The sequence below is a fragment of the Pieris brassicae genome, chromosome Z, assembly GCF_905147105.1.
Source record: "Pieris brassicae chromosome Z, ilPieBrab1.1, whole genome shotgun sequence".
NCBI classification, from domain to species: domain Eukaryota; kingdom Metazoa; phylum Arthropoda; class Insecta; order Lepidoptera; family Pieridae; genus Pieris; species Pieris brassicae.
In genome coordinates this window covers 7,412,217-7,430,471 of record NC_059680.1, presented here as the reverse complement: position 1 = coordinate 7,430,471, position 18,255 = coordinate 7,412,217, and the positions used below count along the sequence as shown (strand labels likewise).

General features: G+C 31.2%; 3 protein-coding genes across 4 annotated transcripts in view; 1 reads left to right on the top strand and 2 right to left on the bottom strand.

Moving 5' to 3' along the window:
- LOC123718391 (coiled-coil domain-containing protein AGAP005037) overlaps positions 1-18,255 on the top strand; it is a 41,965-nt gene that overhangs the window by 8,044 nt on the left and 15,666 nt on the right. For both annotated transcript variants that reach the window (XM_045674808.1, XM_045674807.1), the window contains exons 6-8: positions 659-857; positions 1,507-1,657; positions 1,918-1,986. In XM_045674808.1, the coding sequence (XP_045530764.1) occupies positions 659-857; positions 1,507-1,657; positions 1,918-1,986 (419 nt within the window). The remainder of the gene's footprint in view (positions 1-658; positions 858-1,506; positions 1,658-1,917; positions 1,987-18,255) is intronic.
- On the bottom strand, positions 3,203-11,095 carry LOC123718394. Its single transcript, XM_045674810.1, has 9 exons — positions 10,988-11,095; positions 7,737-7,870; positions 7,048-7,310; positions 6,065-6,185; positions 5,688-5,781; positions 4,714-4,807; positions 4,036-4,635; positions 3,779-3,960; positions 3,203-3,619 (listed from the first exon to the last, which is right to left on the bottom strand). The coding sequence occupies exons 2-9, from the start codon at positions 7,868-7,870 to the stop codon at positions 3,446-3,448; spliced, it is 1,662 nt and encodes a 553-aa protein (XP_045530766.1). The 5' UTR covers positions 10,988-11,095; the 3' UTR covers positions 3,203-3,445.
- On the bottom strand, positions 13,294-18,216 carry LOC123718393. Its single transcript, XM_045674809.1, has 5 exons — positions 18,121-18,216; positions 17,834-17,939; positions 15,931-16,139; positions 15,638-15,701; positions 13,294-15,555 (listed from the first exon to the last, which is right to left on the bottom strand). Exons 1-5 carry the CDS (start codon positions 18,214-18,216, stop codon positions 13,550-13,552), a joined length of 2,481 nt encoding a protein of 826 aa, XP_045530765.1. The 3' UTR covers positions 13,294-13,549.

Below are 18,255 nucleotides of genomic sequence, written 5' to 3'. Positions count from 1 at the left end.
TCGGCTTTAAATGACCAGTTAAACATTTTTCATCGGTTGAATGGCAATATGGCCAATTAATAAACATAAATAAATGAAGCCAAAGTATGTAAATTGGACTGAAAAATTAAATGGAAATTACTTGGCAGTAAGACCGTCCGCAGTTTCTTCCAGACATTAATAATATAAAAATTCAAAAAATACAATACCGATTTTAAAACTAAATTAAGTAACGTACTCATTACAATAAAGCGCAAACATTATATTTTCTTTCATTTCAATTGTAAACACATGTAAACTTGTATTGCGCAATTGTACACTGATTTGCTTTTCCATTTGCATTTAAATAAATTTAAAGATTAATTGACATTAAAATAGGCTGTTGGTATAATTACAAATATCACTACTCGCCTGCCATTCTTTATACAAAATTGTTAATAATTGTGTGTTTTTTTAATGTGATTTTTAATGTGAATAATCAATACTAATTTATGTATGTTCAAATGTATTCGATTATTGGATGTTGTATTATAAATCTTACCTGTTGATGGTGATGTACACCATCCTAACAAACCTATATAGCGTAGTAATCTCCCTTGGTTTTAACCTTTTCCTTATCTATTGAAATAGTAAGCTAACATTTGGTGAACACATTTAAGAGTATTAAGGGCATTTTTAGGTCTTGTGTTTTTACAATACCGCAACGAGACTAAAAGGGCTCTGCTACCGAATGAAATCACATCGCTCGACACCGTAAAAGCTTTATTTGTACGAAGTTTTCCGAAGCAGCTCACAATGGATTACTTAGATAGTCCATTAGTCAAGGTTTATATACATGACAGCTCAAAGGATATGTTCTATGAACTAGAAGACCACAGGTATGTTGGCTATCTATACGACGCAATAGCATGCATTGTTTCGTTTATTTGTACAGAAGTGATAAGGGCAAAACATTGACGAGCTATTTGTAATTTTTTTATGTAAAAGGCGATCTTAATCGTGGATTGTCCAAATACTCTATATGATCTTTTAGTAGAAATTGTATAGATTGGTTGTTCGTAATATGTTAATACAGTATGAAATAGTAAGAGGGCGTTACCTGCCTTGCGCGATACACATGCTGCCTCCCATATAAATTTTCAGTGTATTTCCGACCACTGTTCATATCAAACGATTTTCAGAGTATAGTAAAAGTTTCTGTTGATTTTTCGAAAATGAAAAATCATATTATACATGAACATGATTATCGGTGTCCGTAAGTTTGACTAATGTGAAGTTTAATAACATTATTTGTGGAGTTAAAGAGTTTTAATTCTGTTTCATCTTAACAAATAGATAGTTAAATTAGATATAGTAAATTAAAATAAATATTAATTTAAGTATGTGCCGGTCGGTTGCTGGCATTGTCAAAAAACGTTTAGACCTGGGTTCTAGTTTCTATGTTTTTTGAAAAATAACGATATAGAAAGTCTGTGTAACTAAGCTCAAGACCTGTTGTGGTGTAACAAGTGTTTTATATTTGTGTAGGGCTCATCTTCGGGACATCAGGGACCGCTCCGTTCTTCGATTGTTTGAGTCTAAAGATTTAAACGGTGGTGTCTTTCCTGGAGCTCTGGGTGTTGGTTCAGTCAGGCTTCCAGCGCTAGCCGCCAGCAATTCATCAAACGCTAATTTGGAGGTAATTAAAAATTATATAAAAACCTTGCTTATTCTACCATATACATTGATACATAAAGCTTTTATTTCTTGTTTGGTCATCGATAATCAATGAATAAAATAGACAACATTTTATATTATTATTTTATTTTAGGTATTAAAAATTGTAATTCAAAATTTGATTAAGACTTATATAATATTGTTTTCCTATTTTCATGTGTTTACATGATAAAGAACATATTTTAATTAAAAGAAACAGTTAAAAGTTGGTTTTGTTTTCAGGATCAAAGTACATACTTCAGCGAGCCAGAAATCGATTCCGACCACATTCACAACATTCACAAAGCAAAGGTAAGTCACTGATAATGGATGCTATTCATACTTTAATATATTTCATTCAAAAAAGTGTTTATTTCCTAAATTTTTCGTCCCAACAAATGAACAAGGAATATCGGAAAGTGACAATAAAATAATATATATTATAAATAACTATTAATCTCTCGGCAGTGCTCTATATATTTTAGTGCGTTGTATACTAATTTCTATTAAACGTGCTATTTCTACCTTCAAAATCTTACCGTACTTTATAACTACCTTAGTTTACGTAAAGCATTAAGAGACGTAACAGTCAATATAAAACAACAACTCGTTAAGAGGTAAAGTCCAGCAAAAGGGTCAGAGATTCCGATTTTGCAAAAAAACGGCATCGAGGGAAATTACGTTATAAAATAGATTTCAGTTAATTGAATTAAATTTAATTAATTATACTTATAATCGTGTAAGTTAACACGTATAAAGTGATGTTCTTTCAAACTCAAACTCAAAATATCTTTATTCATATAGGTAAACAAGTTCACTTATGAACGCCAAAAATAAGTTAAATTAATTGTAAATATACAATTTACTACCAGTTCGCAAGTGAAGGGCGTAGAGCGGGTAAGAAAAACTGGCAAGAAACTTTCCGCCACTCTTTGTAATCGCCAAGTTAAAACTGATTAATTTAATTTAAAACTTTTGTAGTACAGGGCCAAATTATAAAAGTCATGTATTCGTTTCTAAAAATATGGCTGTCTCTTTTCGATTCCAGAACACTTTCTTCCTATCAATCGTTTAGCAGTGGTCTTGATATCAGTGGGCATATATATATGCCAACTGATATCATACCAAGATATATATATATAGTATAGTTTTATACTGTTTTTCATTTTAGCTTTTACTTCACAATTATTAATTATTAGTTATCAGTGTGCTGGCTAAAATTGTATCCGATCTATTATGTGAACCTGTACCTAAATGATTGAGTTCTATCTTAAAATAATGGAAACAACAAAGAGAAAGATGTAAATTATGTTGATACACATATCATCACTTATTTCGTGAATCTCACATGGTTTATTTATTACCAAAAAATATTAAGCATCTATCATTAAGTAATATATATATAGGTATTATGAGTACTTAGGTTGAGATTCGAGACGACGACGACGGTGACGAGGTTTAAGTGTAACTATATTTTGTTTATGTCACGATCGTAGGAAATTGAAACATAACATTTTTTTAAATGTATTTATTTTTTATTTATATTACTAGGAAATTTTAGAAACAATGTTAATAACTTCTTAAGAAAAATAACAAGCTTATTAATTTAACATAAATCTTCTAAACCTAAAATAAATTATGGTTATAAATGGCAAGCCGGTATTGAATTGTAACCTCAAGAATATCTACATCCCAGAATATTAATAAAATATTTTAACTGGAGTGTGTTGTTCAAACTTTACGATATAATTATTTATAACCTTGTAAAAATTTAGAACGCTTTACATATAGGTAGTCCTTTGTAATAATGCGCTCCGCTGTATAATTTCTTGGGTGTCGACCTCCACGAAAGCACGAGAACCTTTTTGAACGGTTCCGGTGTGCACCCACTACAAACTTTCATGACTGCTTTGACTTCTGCTTCAGCTGGCTCTCTCTCATCCACCTATAATTCAATATTAATTGGGACATTTATTGTTCTTAAGTCCGGTGAACTTTTAACATGTAATTGCTTTTCAACATTGGTGGAAGTTAATTAGGTTTTATTAATTGATATATAGATTGGAGTTTCTTTTCTTCAACATTTTTTTCGAGGTATACTTACGGTCATCTTTTGAAGATTTTGCACTGGCAAATTTCCAACAACACCTGCTAAACCGCTTAACAGCGACTGTTGGAATAAAACTTCATCAGCTTTATTATCATCGATGAGATCAGGACTCAGCAAAGCTTCATCTATTATCGATCCATCGGATAGTGCTACGAGTCCGCGTTTATCCTTTTTACCTGAAAGAACATAAATAAGTTTAATATGAACTAGTAATTTTTCATATGAAATACAAATATGTTTAAAAATATCACCTGAATTGATTTCCTCTGCTAGTTCCTTTTCAGGATTATCTCTTTTATCACGTTTATTTGAATTCCTTTTGAATAAGTTACGGGAAACTGTATCGTCAATATATTGGACATTAGCGGGATTCAATAGTGAACCTGATAATGAAACACTCGTTCCTTTCCCTTGACCAAACGGTCTGTTAGGATATCGTTGTATATTAAGATGTAGCCCACTTAGGGGTAAATTCTGCGGTCTGTTTCCGATATGGTTCAAAGGAATTTGGGTTATACCATTTACTAACTGATATTTGTTAACTAAATCTTGTTGAATTTGAAGGTCGTTTGGAATCTGTGCTGTTAACATATTGGATTGAGGTGGCATTGCGACATTGATGTGGGAAGGTTTCTGCAACTGTCCACCAATTAAGAAATGGCCATTGCCTAACGGAGTAGGTTCTGGTGGTGGAGGTTCAGTGGCAAACTCTGAAGCTGTTTCTATGATGGAGCCATCGTGGGTAAAGCGATGAGCGTGATGATGTTTGTGGTCTCTGTGTGCTTTACCAGCTGTCAATGCAACGTGATATAGCTGTAGCATTGTTATTTCTCCGACTAAACCAGATTGACCTTAAAAATAAAAAAATATTGTATGGTGTCTATCTAATATATCAACAAAAATCTACTGTATTAAAATCTAGCACTCACTCTTTACCGATTCCAAACCATCACTTTTATAGAGTAGTGATTGTTCTTGTCCACTTATAACTTTGCCTCCACCCTTAATAATGTGTCCCACAAGCTAAAAACATACAAGTTTTTAAAGGTTCACACACGTCATGGCTTAGCGTACCAAAATACGTACATAATTCAAGATAGTTTTTAATGCAATTAAAAAAGACAAAAATAGTAACGCGATTTGAAATTTATTTGTATCAATTGTAAATAAGCTTCGAATTAAAGAACAAAGACAGCCCAATAAATAGCAAATGAAATAATTCGCTTCCTTATAAAGACTAATTACAAAAAGGTAACAGAACATAATTGGCGAAATATATTCTGATACGTACGTAAGCTATTTGGGGAATTTTAACATCATAATTATGCCGATTTTCTCTCCAAATTACACTCAAATTTTTTCACGAAAAAGAATAATCGGTGTTTAAGTTAAAAGCTGAATATACGGATAGCTAAAATACAGGTTTGGCCTAAATAAGAGAATACAAAAGTTAGTATCTCGCACCAGTTGAATAAAATGCCCCGAATAATTGTGAACTAGTTTCATATTAAAGACGATATATTTTTAAACTGAATGACAACTGCAGCGTCTGATAATTATTATTTTTATATTGTATGATTTGGACTATTCTGAAATCATTAGTAAAAAGTGTTTCAATATGTACCGGTACTTTTGTATTGTCTTAAATGCAACATATTCATATTATTTCTAGTAGAAACTTGTATCATAGAAGTATTACGCTGCTAAGCAAAATTATGGTACTTATAAAATTATGATGTTGTATAATATTTTTTTTTATTAGATCTATAACTTCTCTTGTTTGGTCCTGTCATAGTCATAATTAGTGAGTAAAACTAGCGGTTTATCTTTTCCACGGATATAAACTTATCTTTAGCATTATATTTATTTTAACAAATTGGGACATAAAAATATATAATCATACCCTATTATGGAATCCTCTACCGACTCTCTCGGTGTTAATCCATATTTGCCACTCTCCAGTTCTGCCGTTCCATGACTGACAGCTATGATACCACCTGGAATGTTAAAAATATTAAATCAATAACTCTTTTAAATTAAGTCGAATTTACTAAAATTTACAAGAGGTGATGTAAAGTGTTTACGTGTACGGCCTTTATACAAAAGGCAGAGATAACTCACATAAACCAATTTTGTTTATACGTTTATCTGAGTATTTTAATAAATTTTTGCATTTTTTAACGTTGTTGTCTTAATGAGAGGGAGAGAAAGTTAAAGCACTGCCAATTGTTTAATTATTCTAATAATTGTATCCAACTATTGTTTTCTTTATTTACTTACGTGTTTAACTTTATGGGGTAGTTGAGTCGGAAAAATGTTTGGCCATGTACAGCCATGCTGAAGTAGCTTGCCTCTCCAGTGTTTGAGATCCAAGCAGAAATCTCTTTAGGATTGCCTTCGACTGTTAAAATTTAAATTATAAAAAAATATATCAAAGTCAAAAATCATTTATTCATGTAGGTAACACAATGTACAATTATGAACGTCAATAAAAAAGAAATCTACATTAAATGCTTTTACATTTACTGCCAATTCTCAAATCAAGGGCGTAGAACAGAGAACAACTGGCAATAAACTGTCCGCCACTCCTTTTAATCGCCAAGTTTTTTTTTGTATTACGATACGTTAGTAAGGAGCTGCAACCATCACACCATGTTCCACATGAAATCATGCATGGTGAAATAGGAGCACGCACTTACAAGTACACTGTACAAGTTTAAGTAAATAATTCTTACTTGAAAATCGTAAAAACTTTATTATAGCACTTTGCGATCTATGTCATTACCACTGCAAAATATACAAAGCACATCTAGGAATGTTTAAAGAAAAATAAATTATTTATCACTCTGGAGCACTATTGTTCACTTACCGTTGTTTTGGTAACAGAACTTTAAACCTTAATTATATACGAAATGTAGTATTCGTTCTTAATTATTTAGAGAAACAGAAACATTTAAATTATCTGGTAGCTCGTAGACTTCCGTAAAAGACTTAGCTTTGTTCTAATAGCTATATCTGTTAAGTAAGCAATAGCTTAGAAAATTGAAATCATGGTATGAAGTGTTTTGCTGCCTAAAATATGTAAACACAGACGATATGATACATAATTGAAACGTGTTTCATTCGAAGCTTTACACCAGTTCCTATTATGCCTACAAAAAGTGAAAGTATAGGTACTTAGTACTTCAATACTATTACTATGTAGGACTTGCGTCTTACGTAAGGCAGTATTTATTTTGATGATTGAAGTGCTAGTATATTACCTGCATACGAAAATAAAGGATGGTCAGACGAATGGTTGTGGAACTTGGCCCACATGCACAGTGTGAACTCCTTAAGATCTGGAATCATTGAATCGTATTCGAGGTACTGATAGAATAGTTCCTGATTCATGGACACCTTGTAGACGCTGCAGGTATCAGCATCGTTTGTAGGAGCTACGTTGTAAGGGCTCGACACTTTGTTTGTTTCGAACGATTGGACGTTGCTGAAAACCGGTCTTCTGTTCAAAATTTTCAACTGGGGGCTAGAAAGAAAATATACTGAATTAAATCGAAAATAGCTTATGCATTTTAATTATGTTTTTGAAAGAAAAGTTCTGAGCAAACTCATTTGTTCAGAATTCTATGATAGGAGGAGACGTGTACATAGGTAGTTTCATGACGCTTTGTATTAGTTGCTGAGAAACCTACAGACAGGAAACAGGTTAGGTTAATAAAGGCCTATAGCGTACGACGTAATATAATAACTCCTTTGATCTAAGATCCTATTATTTGTCTTCCAGTAAATCGATAATCCGTCGTACTATTAGTTCCAGCCATTGTTGAACAAATTAATGCACTACTAGGTATTAGTTTAGGTGCTGGTGCTACAATTATCTTTCAATTCAAACTATATTTAATTAATATTATATTATAATATTCTCTATATATATCTTTTTTATTTTCTTTACCTTCGCTCGATAGATCTGTCATTTGGCGTCAGGCTTGCGTAAACGCGTGGTTCTGGTGCAATGGGTTGCCAATTATCCTCCTCGAAACACCATGCCACTCCCACCAATATTGCAAGTGATATTAAAATCCGCATCTAGGACAATTTAATATTATTATTATTTATTAAATGAATTAAAATATCTAATATGCTGATTTTACGTGCACTTATCTATTGTCTCTGTAGGTACTGGGTTAGATTTCTTGGAAAAGTTTTGTTTGGTCGTTTTAATTGTTAATTTGACTTTAAAATCTATGTTCGATGTCTCATTAGGTAATTAGGGACTACAAATTTAAGATTAAATTTTGCGGATTATTAACAATATTTATTCTCACTGTATAAATAATAAACTCAAAATTCAGCTAAATGCTACAGTTGGCCTCGTTAAGTAATATATTCCAAGCCATATTACTATGACGAAACTCAGAAATCTTTTAACTACGATACCTTTTGCGTGTCATTTTTGCTGCCTATTTAAATGTGATCAGCATCTTATATGCGGTAACGTAATCGTAAAACCTCAAGGACATAAGAGTAATTGAGTATAACATAATACCTTATAATTGACTTTTCATGACTACAGTTGCATCACATAGGTGTTAGTAGGTAGCCTAAAAAAAGCCAGTTTCTTGTGCTCTACTTATTTGTTGTAAAAAAATTACACCAAATTGTGAAAGAGAGTTCTTAATATTATATCTTTAATTATTAATTAATAGATTAAAAATGTAAATTTAATAGAAACAAAAGAATAAGTTTTTTGCACGTAACAGAGTTTACGTAAGAAATAATTTATCACGATACATAGAATCAGTGATTTCTTTCGCGGAATTCCGGTTTATCCAACAGGTATTGTCGTCTATAATAATGTTACGCTTTCTACATAATCTGTATCGTTTTTAATAAAATTATTTACGTATATGATAAATTATATAAAGGACTGTTGAGTCATACAGGCAACTCTTTCATGTACTCCACCACCGACAAGCACTTAAGTTAATGTGAATAAGATAATAATTAGGTTTTCATCTAATTTCGTAAATTTTGAGTAGTAGGTTAGAATACTGCAATTAATTTATTCGCTTTTGATCGCAATAATATCTGCGTGGAATGTGAATCAATAATCCGTTTATGTTGAAGGCCTATATCTATATTTACAAAATTTGAATAATTGGTTATAGGGTTACTTAATAAAACTAAATAAATTAACTTGATATTTTTTTTACTTCAATCAGCATCGTCCGTGCGGTTTTAATTTATTTTGCACATCTTTGCGTCCTCTTCACCAATAATTGTCAATATTTAATTACGCATTGTAAATTTACTTACACTTGACTCAGAAGTCACACTTGTTAGTAAAAGCCGTATAAAGCTTGGACTTAATTCTGTAATTCGTAAGGTAAATATTTAATAATCACGGAGCGGTGCTTTTTGATGACACAAGTTTGGCATGCGCTTCTGTAATATATCACAGCGTTAACATCATAACACTTCACGGAGAAAGTGTTAAACGCGAATCGAAAATATCGTTAAAATAAGTCAGTGGAACGTGTTCTTTCGATTAATGATAAAGCAAAGACCACTTTGTGTATGCTGTTTAGAACCGACTTTGATGATGTTTTTTGTAGGCACTAAGACTGATATACTAGTAGATATGATTTAAATTAACTAAGAATACCGAGTACAAAATTAACGTAGACAGCCGTCAATAGTAATGTATACGCGACGGAGAGGTATATTAGGTGTTCGCACGCAGCATCCAATATATCCGGAATGTTACGTAAAGTACAACAGCAGTTTAATTTCACTCTATTACGACTCAACATCCCGATTACTAAACATTTTTTTACTCTTTTACACCATTTCGTAACTATAATAGCATCAGAATAGATCAGACAAGCGTACGAGATAACATTTTGATATTTGATGTGAAAGTTTCCTATTAACAAAATGACCGAATTGATTTACATAAAAGAGAATTGTGCTTTTCCCGAATGAAGGTTTCCGTGGGGTTTTTAATAACAACACTGCGGAACATTATAGACTTTAATTTAATATTAAGAACTCGTTTGAAGTCCAATTAAAAGTACGATTTTTTCTGTTATTGTTAGTAATTAACAGATAATTAATTATCACATTATACAATAAACTTTTGCTTTATTAAACGGACTTGAATATTCTCACAGCTGTTCTATTGATTTATTCAATATCACACTCATAAGAATGTTGTTGCGATAATTTAAATAGTTACTTAGTTTAGATGATTTAGAGCTTAAGGTAAGTGTAGTCAGGTGTAATATCAAGACACTGATACGGTGAACAACAATTTTTGACACGAATAAAAGTCTACCTCTCTCAGATATTGCGAAGTGTCCTTAGTGATAAATAACAATCTTATAAATGTTATTTTAAGCAGGGAATATTATTCCAATATGTAAAGTAGATTTCTAAGCAATTCGATGACCTGATTTAATCTTGTCATAACTGATTACTTACAATGTATCGCTTTTTAATTTAATTTTATACGATACCGAAATACCGTTTGCCGCCTTATAAAGTTGGAATTGTATAAAATTAAAAGTCATTGAATTCCCACATGTCAAGACTATTACAGTCTAATTCTTTGTATAGTTTGAAGCGAAACAAAGAATAGTATAAATATTTTAATATATATATATATATATCTACAATAAATTATTAATTATAATACTTGCTTTGAAATACATAACATTGTGAAATACAGCAACGCAAATGAATTGTACAATATAATCATCTCGGTCAAAGCTTGTTCAATGGCTTCTCAGAGCAGAGGAAATTGATTACTACAATTTTCTGAAAACCAATTTCACTTGAGATATTTTACAGATATGAATGGAGCGAAATTCAATAAGTTTTTATTAAAATCGTTAGTCGAGATTTCTATCCATTATATTTTAATTAAATTGTATAAACCATATCTGTTACGTCACAGCTTTCTGTTATTCATTTAGAAACTAACTACTTTTAGGTACTAACATCATGTAAATAAATATAACTTTATTATCTGGGCTTGAATTTATTACGCATATTGCAACATCTATTCGAGGAGTTAAAAGATCCACAGTGTGAAAAAAAATATTCGAAGGAATTTAATATTAAGTCAAATTCGCTGTATCGCAATAATTTCGCATCGCTTGTCAATAATGAGTGAAGTTAATATCACAAAAATTTACTTACGATTCCTTCGTTCCTCTTGTTTTTGTGGCGCGGGCGCACATTCACTTAGCAAAGAAACACTAACCAGCTTTTGCTGTGTGATCACAAGACCACCCCACTCAAAATCGTTACGAATCTTATGACATGTATATGCCATTTGGTAATCACGTTACGATACATGCTCCAGAACAATATGGACATTATGTTCACATATCGTTTGTCTTGATAAGCTTTGCATCCTGTTAGTACTGGCAAGCTACCGTTTCATGTTTGTTGTAGATCACTATCATATAATGATTCTCCTAATAATATAACTTGGGACTTACAAATTGTCTCTCTTCTATCTTGGGCTATGACAAGGAGAGATGTTGCTCTTGGCAACTAATGCCCGGGCGGTCGCCTCTCAATACTAATTTGATTGGATGGTTAAGGAACGTTTGTCGGTTATAAAATTACCGGTGATTCTTTAATTTAAACATTGAGGCCGTAATTGACATTCGTTTACTTTGACGTGTTTTGTTTATTTCATGTCAATTGTGAGTATATAAAAATCAAATCGATGTTGTGGGCTAGTGAAAAAAGATTACTCAAATATAGAAAGTATCAGATCTTTTATTAGTTAATTCTACTCATTGATTACTTTTCATCTTATACGCAATATAGTTGAGATAATAGATACAAGATACAAAATTGCTCGTCACATTAGTTCAATCTTATATAAAAACACAAAACTATTTGCCAAACATTCCACATTCGTAAAATATTCTTGATGACCATGATTCACATTCGAAAATTATGATAAAAAAAGTTGTTTTTTTATGCAATCATTCAATCAGCCGATACCTTTTACTGTTAATTGTTAAATCATAAAGTAATTGAATGTAAGACTGACAATTAGCTTGAGGATCCGTCTCTTCATCGGAGGGTTAAGAATCACAGATTTGAATATTAAATCAGAATTTAATATATTATTGTTTATTATAAGATTTATCTTAATCTAGATTATTTTGCTTTATTTTATAAGTAAATTGGTTTTAGGCGACATAACATCTAAAGTATGTAATAATAACATTGCCAGGAAAGTTTAGAATTTGGTCTAACAGAAATATCTCGTCTCTAATCGTCTACCAGTTATCTCGAAAATATCTGGGGAGTTTTATGGCACCTCCATCATTGAGTTTCTTGGAATAACAGTAACATGACTATATCAAAAAGATAAAGGAAATGCTCAGGCATAATATTTCATTGCCAAGAAATGTTTGAAACTTTTTTTTGGCGCACAATTTTACCAAAACGACATGTTCAATGATATTTGAAATGAATTAGTAAATTTATGTGAGATGTTAAGGATAGTAACTACGTTTTTATGTTTTTTAGTTTTTGTATATAAACGTTTAAAGTGCATACAAAAATGTTGCCCTAAATTTAACTGTCGCGCAGAAGGATTATAGTTTCATCTTGACCAAGCATGAAAGTAATTCAAAATCAAACTCTTTGTAAAAATATAGAGGGTTTACAAATGTATTACACGTAAAAAAATATGGCCGCTTTTATATTCATTCACTAAAAATAAAGACGTATCCTTGATATCTAAAAAAGGCAACTTCAGCTTTATTACTCCATAAATAAATCCAGATATGTTCTTATGTCTGCATGTTGTTTGCAATTAATATAACCAATTCGTTTTATTTAAAAGTTACAGGATAAACGTGGTTTCTTTGAAATTGCACAATTTTAGTAATCATATTAATGATTGGTAACGTGTATAGGGCAATCCTCTTACGTGTTTGTTTAATTGTACGCTTTTTTGGTTGTGTGTTAGATGTGATACTTTAAAAAACGGAAAGTTGAAATAGTTTACGACGTTTATTATTTTATGATCATAATTCATTTTTAAATATCTTCTCTTCATTTCCCTTTTTTTAATTCGACTACTGGCTATACTGGAATTTGGACATACGACGTGTCCAATTACAGTAGTATTACACCAATAAGTATTGTGTACGTTTGACAAACTAACACATTAAACAATTAATTTCCTTTATGTTAAATAATAATCAATAACTTTACTAACACTTTATGTTCAACGTTCAGGAAAACTTGAATTTCATTTTTTATTTCGTTTTCTTCATCTAAAGTCCAAGAACTTACATTTGTAAGAATAAAATGATGGCCCCGTTAATATTTTAAAATAACTATTTCAATTCACGGGACAAATTAAATAAATAAAACTACTCTTTAACAATATTTAAATGAAAAGTATTATGTTACATTTACTGATAAAAATCACATTATTCTATAAATTTAAATTAGTTTGAAAGTATTATGTAATGCTTACACAGTTTTTATGACATAATTGAGACGTACTTTTTGTGATCTAAATAATTAGCCTTATTTCCTTTCACATATCATTTCATTGGATGTTGAAATATTTCATGTACAATATAATAAGTCAATGATTACTACGACACCATGTCGGTGCTTTGTTCAAAATAAAAGTTTTTCAACCGAAACTAGGGTTTAAAATTATATTTCAAAAATATTTATGATATTTAACTTATTCTGATAAAGTCGTACATAATGTTAAAAAAAACCACATAAATCAGTTGTCTTTTTGGGTTTTGCACCACCAAACAATCTAACAGGTGTGTTACTCCAATCAATAAATAACAAAGAGTGGTCTTCCATCATCGATTCCTGTAGCGCGCATTTTTTATAATTTTGTATAACAAATGCTATACCAAGATTTTTTTCTTTCACTGGTGATAATATATGTGTAACATCAATACTTCCATCGGGCTGAATATAAAGCAACCGATCAAACAGTTCAAGATTTTTGCATATTTTTGAACCTAACGAAGGAGGTACTTCTTCATTTACTTTGTCTAAGTCAGATCTGTAACTATTTATATCTGGAATTTTTTCATTACCACCGATGAAACTCTTGTATTTATCTATGTCATCGTCACCAATGATAGCACGTTCATTTAAGGCATTACCAATTTTTATATTTTTATCAAATTGTGACTCTTTTCTCTTTTTATTTCTACTAGGCAAAAAACCGTGATTATATTTTAATATTGAAACTGAATCAGTAAATGGCTCGGAAACGTTTGACACCTCTAAGGCTAAATCACGGCCTTTTAAAATATCACTATCTATGTTTTTAACTATTTTATGATTATCCGGAATATATTTTAATCTAATTGATGGCAATTTCTTATTGTACGTCTCCATCTTATCATCTTTATTTTCAGATAATTCAGTTTGAATTTTTCTTGGCGAGTAGTCGTTATTATAAGATTTAACATTGTGCCACTTATTTGGAGTGGATAAACTTCGAGTGTAGACATCGTTTTGGTTAATTTTTATGTCGGGATTGCTTTCAGATTCACTAGATTTTATAAATGGTAATATTGCGTTAATACTATTCTTTTGAAAATCAAAAGGTGTTAAAGTTTTATTCCTCTTGTTCGATACGACAGAAAATGGTCTAGGTATAAATACGTCAGAGATAATTGTTTCGGGGACAGAATTCCCTATATTTCTATAAACGCGTAAGTCTTTCTTACTTTTAATTTCACCCCAATTAGTTACTTCGACTTTGGTTGGATTTAAATTGGAATGAGACTTTAAAATTTGATTTCTAATGTCATCGTTTTGAATATCTTGAACATTTATTCGATGATTTTGAACATCGCGTTTCATTATTTTGTATGGCTTATCAAATAAATTTTTCCTTTGAAAAATATAAGGCGTATACGCTTTAGATGCTCTAAAATCTGAAGCATATGGAAATGAATCAGAAATTTTAAATAAAGGAATTGTTGGAGGTACCCTCTTATGGTCCAATTTTAAATTAATATTATTGTTCTTTAAAAAATTTAACACACTATTTGCGAAATGAGAATTAGATCTGGAGTTAGTTAAGACATCATTATCCAGTGAAACTAATGTGCGAGGCTTATTATATGATATAACATTATTTTGTAGTTTTACAGTCTTACGAGTAAATTTGCTCATGTTGTGACTACCAAAAAGTTCTTTTACCGAATTAGTTGAAAATTTGGAATAGTCAATAACCGAGCCAGCCGGTGGAGGTTGTTCATAAAGTGACACAGAAGGACCTTTATTTAATTGTTTGAAATTGAATTGTTGTTCTTTAAAAGGACGAGTCATGGTTGCATCATCCATTATATTATTAAAACTTATTTTATCGTCATCGTTTATTCCTTTTTTTAGAACTGGGTCACCCCAATTAACCTTATTTCGAATTAGCGCATCATTATTTCCGGATGTCAAATCAATGCCAACATCATGTTCTACTACACTATATGGTGTTCTTATGGACACATAACTTTGAGTACCGCTTGGAATAGACGAGGTGGTTTCAAAGTCTTGATGAGACGTGGCCGACTGCATATCGCCAAGAATGATATATTTAATGTCGTTTGAACCCGTCACTTTGTTTCTATGAAAATATTTTTGTCGAAGTTTAGGATTTCTTTTCATTGTGTGATTTCTTTCAATGGTCGACGACAGTATCATGTTAGCTCCAAATATCTCTCCTTCAAATCCACCTGGGGCACCTGTAATATTACAATATATTTACCACAATTTCTGTATTATTTCGAGTAAAGTAATAACAGCTTGTTAAGACGTCTAAATTACCATCATTTGAAGTTCCGTATCCTATAATTACGCTACCACCCGCTGGCAAAACAAATCCTTGTAACTGTAAGAGAGTAAGAGAATTTAAAGCATTGAATATTAATGCTTCGTAAATTAAATATCATTTCCTAAAACTTAATTAAAGATGAAACACTCGTATCCTCAGAAGCTATGTTGTCAAATTCGCGTATAACGAAGTCATATGGTTTCGCAGATTTCTTCCTTTCAATCAATTGGAAAACATATAGGTATTAAATTTCACATATTCTTATAATAATGAAATTATAGCTTACACTCGGTGCGACTTCACAGGTAACAAGACGGCTGTCAATATAGAGAGCCCAGGCCCCGTAATCTGATTGATACGATAGACATATATGTTGCCATACATCTTGAGCTAAATTGACAGGGTAACTAGATGATGTTTTTCCATTGAGAGAAATTTTTAAATGTCGACCTCCAGAATCTAACCACAGTCTTAGTATGTGATCTTTTCCGTGAACTGTAACAAAAAAAAGTAAATAAGAATTTATTTTTTGTTTATTACAAAAGTTGCGCAATAACTTCTGATTGTGATTATACGTGATGCAATGAATAATTTTGAGTAGGTGTAGTGAATCAATACAATTGCGTTGCGAAAGGGAGAGTTTTAAAAACAACAAAATAACGCTAAAGTTTTTTTTATACATAAATATTTTGTGTTATTCTTAACAGATCATTGCAGGTTTTTAAAACGCGATGCTTTAGAATCGATTAAAATCATAAAATTGTGCGAAAAAACAAAACAAAGCAAATATATATTATGGTCATTCTCTTAACACGAGAAACTAACATAAAAATTTACCTATACCAATTAATTTGGTTAACGCCATGACGTGGTCGAATGCTTTAATGAAGAGAATCGCGGTTACTAGATCGTGCCGTCGCCAATCACGCGCTCATTAATTATTTATAAATTCTACCTTACTTCTACATAATATTTAATGGATATATTATAATTACACAATTTCAATAATTGCCAAAGATTTACAATTTATTCACTAAATCCATTTGTCAACGTATGTTATGTAATTCTAATTTCAAACAAGTCTTAATTGTATCATTCATATGACAAATGATATGTATTTAAATAAAATTCGCAAATATATGTATAATTTTAAATTAAAAACAGCTGTAATGCTATTGCAGTTCGCCACATCACTTCCATAGGCTCATGGATTGGGGAATGTGTCTTAGTCACAAAAAAACAAAATCAAAAAAAAAAAACATTTGTGGTCAAATTCGAGTGAAGATATAAATTATAAATATATTTTTAAAACTTAAAGTATCTACAAACGTTCCTGTTACACTGTGACATGTTTGGTGTAGTCTATATTTAATTTAAAAGACTGTTCTAATTAGTTAAATGTGCCATGCAATGAACAGGACAACGCTTCAGTAATCCAGTGCTCCAGTGTCCGGTTAGGGAGAAGTGTGACCGGTGTATTGATCATAGTGTTGTCAATATCGCTTTAGATTTATAAGAAAAGACTATTTATTTCGGGCTATTTGCAGGATTCTGTATAGGTAAAGTATACATTACATTGTGAACTATATTTACTATTTTCGAGAAGTTAATGTTGCATGTAAAACCGTAAGGGATATTCTCGCAGGGTTAAAACTTACGATTCCGCCAGTATCTCTTACCATTTTTAATCCAGCTTTCTTGGTAGTATTAAAACAAAGTATTTTGCATCGTACTGTCCTTTACGTCGAATACCTTGGGACAGTCACCTAAGACTACAACACTCGAACGCAATATAGATAATGGGATAACATCGCGACTAAAGTTCAATTCAAACTCCTGTTTACCATAATATAAATATCCAATAAAACTTGTATTTGCAATGTGATTGCATTAACGCCCATCATGCCTAAGGAAATCGCGTTCACCTAACAACGTATTCAACAATGCGTTAACTATTTAATTATGTGTGGGTGTGGCAGGTAATATTGCAAGAGTATCGTACTATCAAGTCCTTCAATATGAATTATGCTGTCAATGGAATGATATGTTTTCGTTAAATAATAAATAATTTTAAATAGCAATGTTTGCTTTTGAAGTGTGGAATAACCGTTATATGATGTATTTGTGAGCTTGGATTATGTAGTATGTAGTATGTAGTACTCTATATCATCTACAGGAATGATACTCACCAATATAATTAAATAGAGTCTGGTCACGAGTAAAATCGCGAAATTTAATCCACGTACAGAATGTGAATTCTCTCAGTGGTGGCGTATCAATATCATACTGAAGAAACTGAAATGTGAAACATACATTATCTTAAAGTAATAGAAGGTGAATCAAAGGTTCACCTTTGATTACTCTTAAATGTTTTCATAATTTTAAACAGAAGTAATAATGTTATATTGTAATAAAAATAGAAAGAAAATATACACAAAGTGGCTTATATCGACTATTGTATTTAAGTAATAAATACCTGTGTAAAACCTTTTTGTGTCAATATTATCTTATATACTGGCCTATTTATTGCCCCACAGTTAATAGCAGTTAATAATACTGTAAAATAAGTCATAAATCTCATTTTCCTTTCTGAAACAATAAAATGAACAGA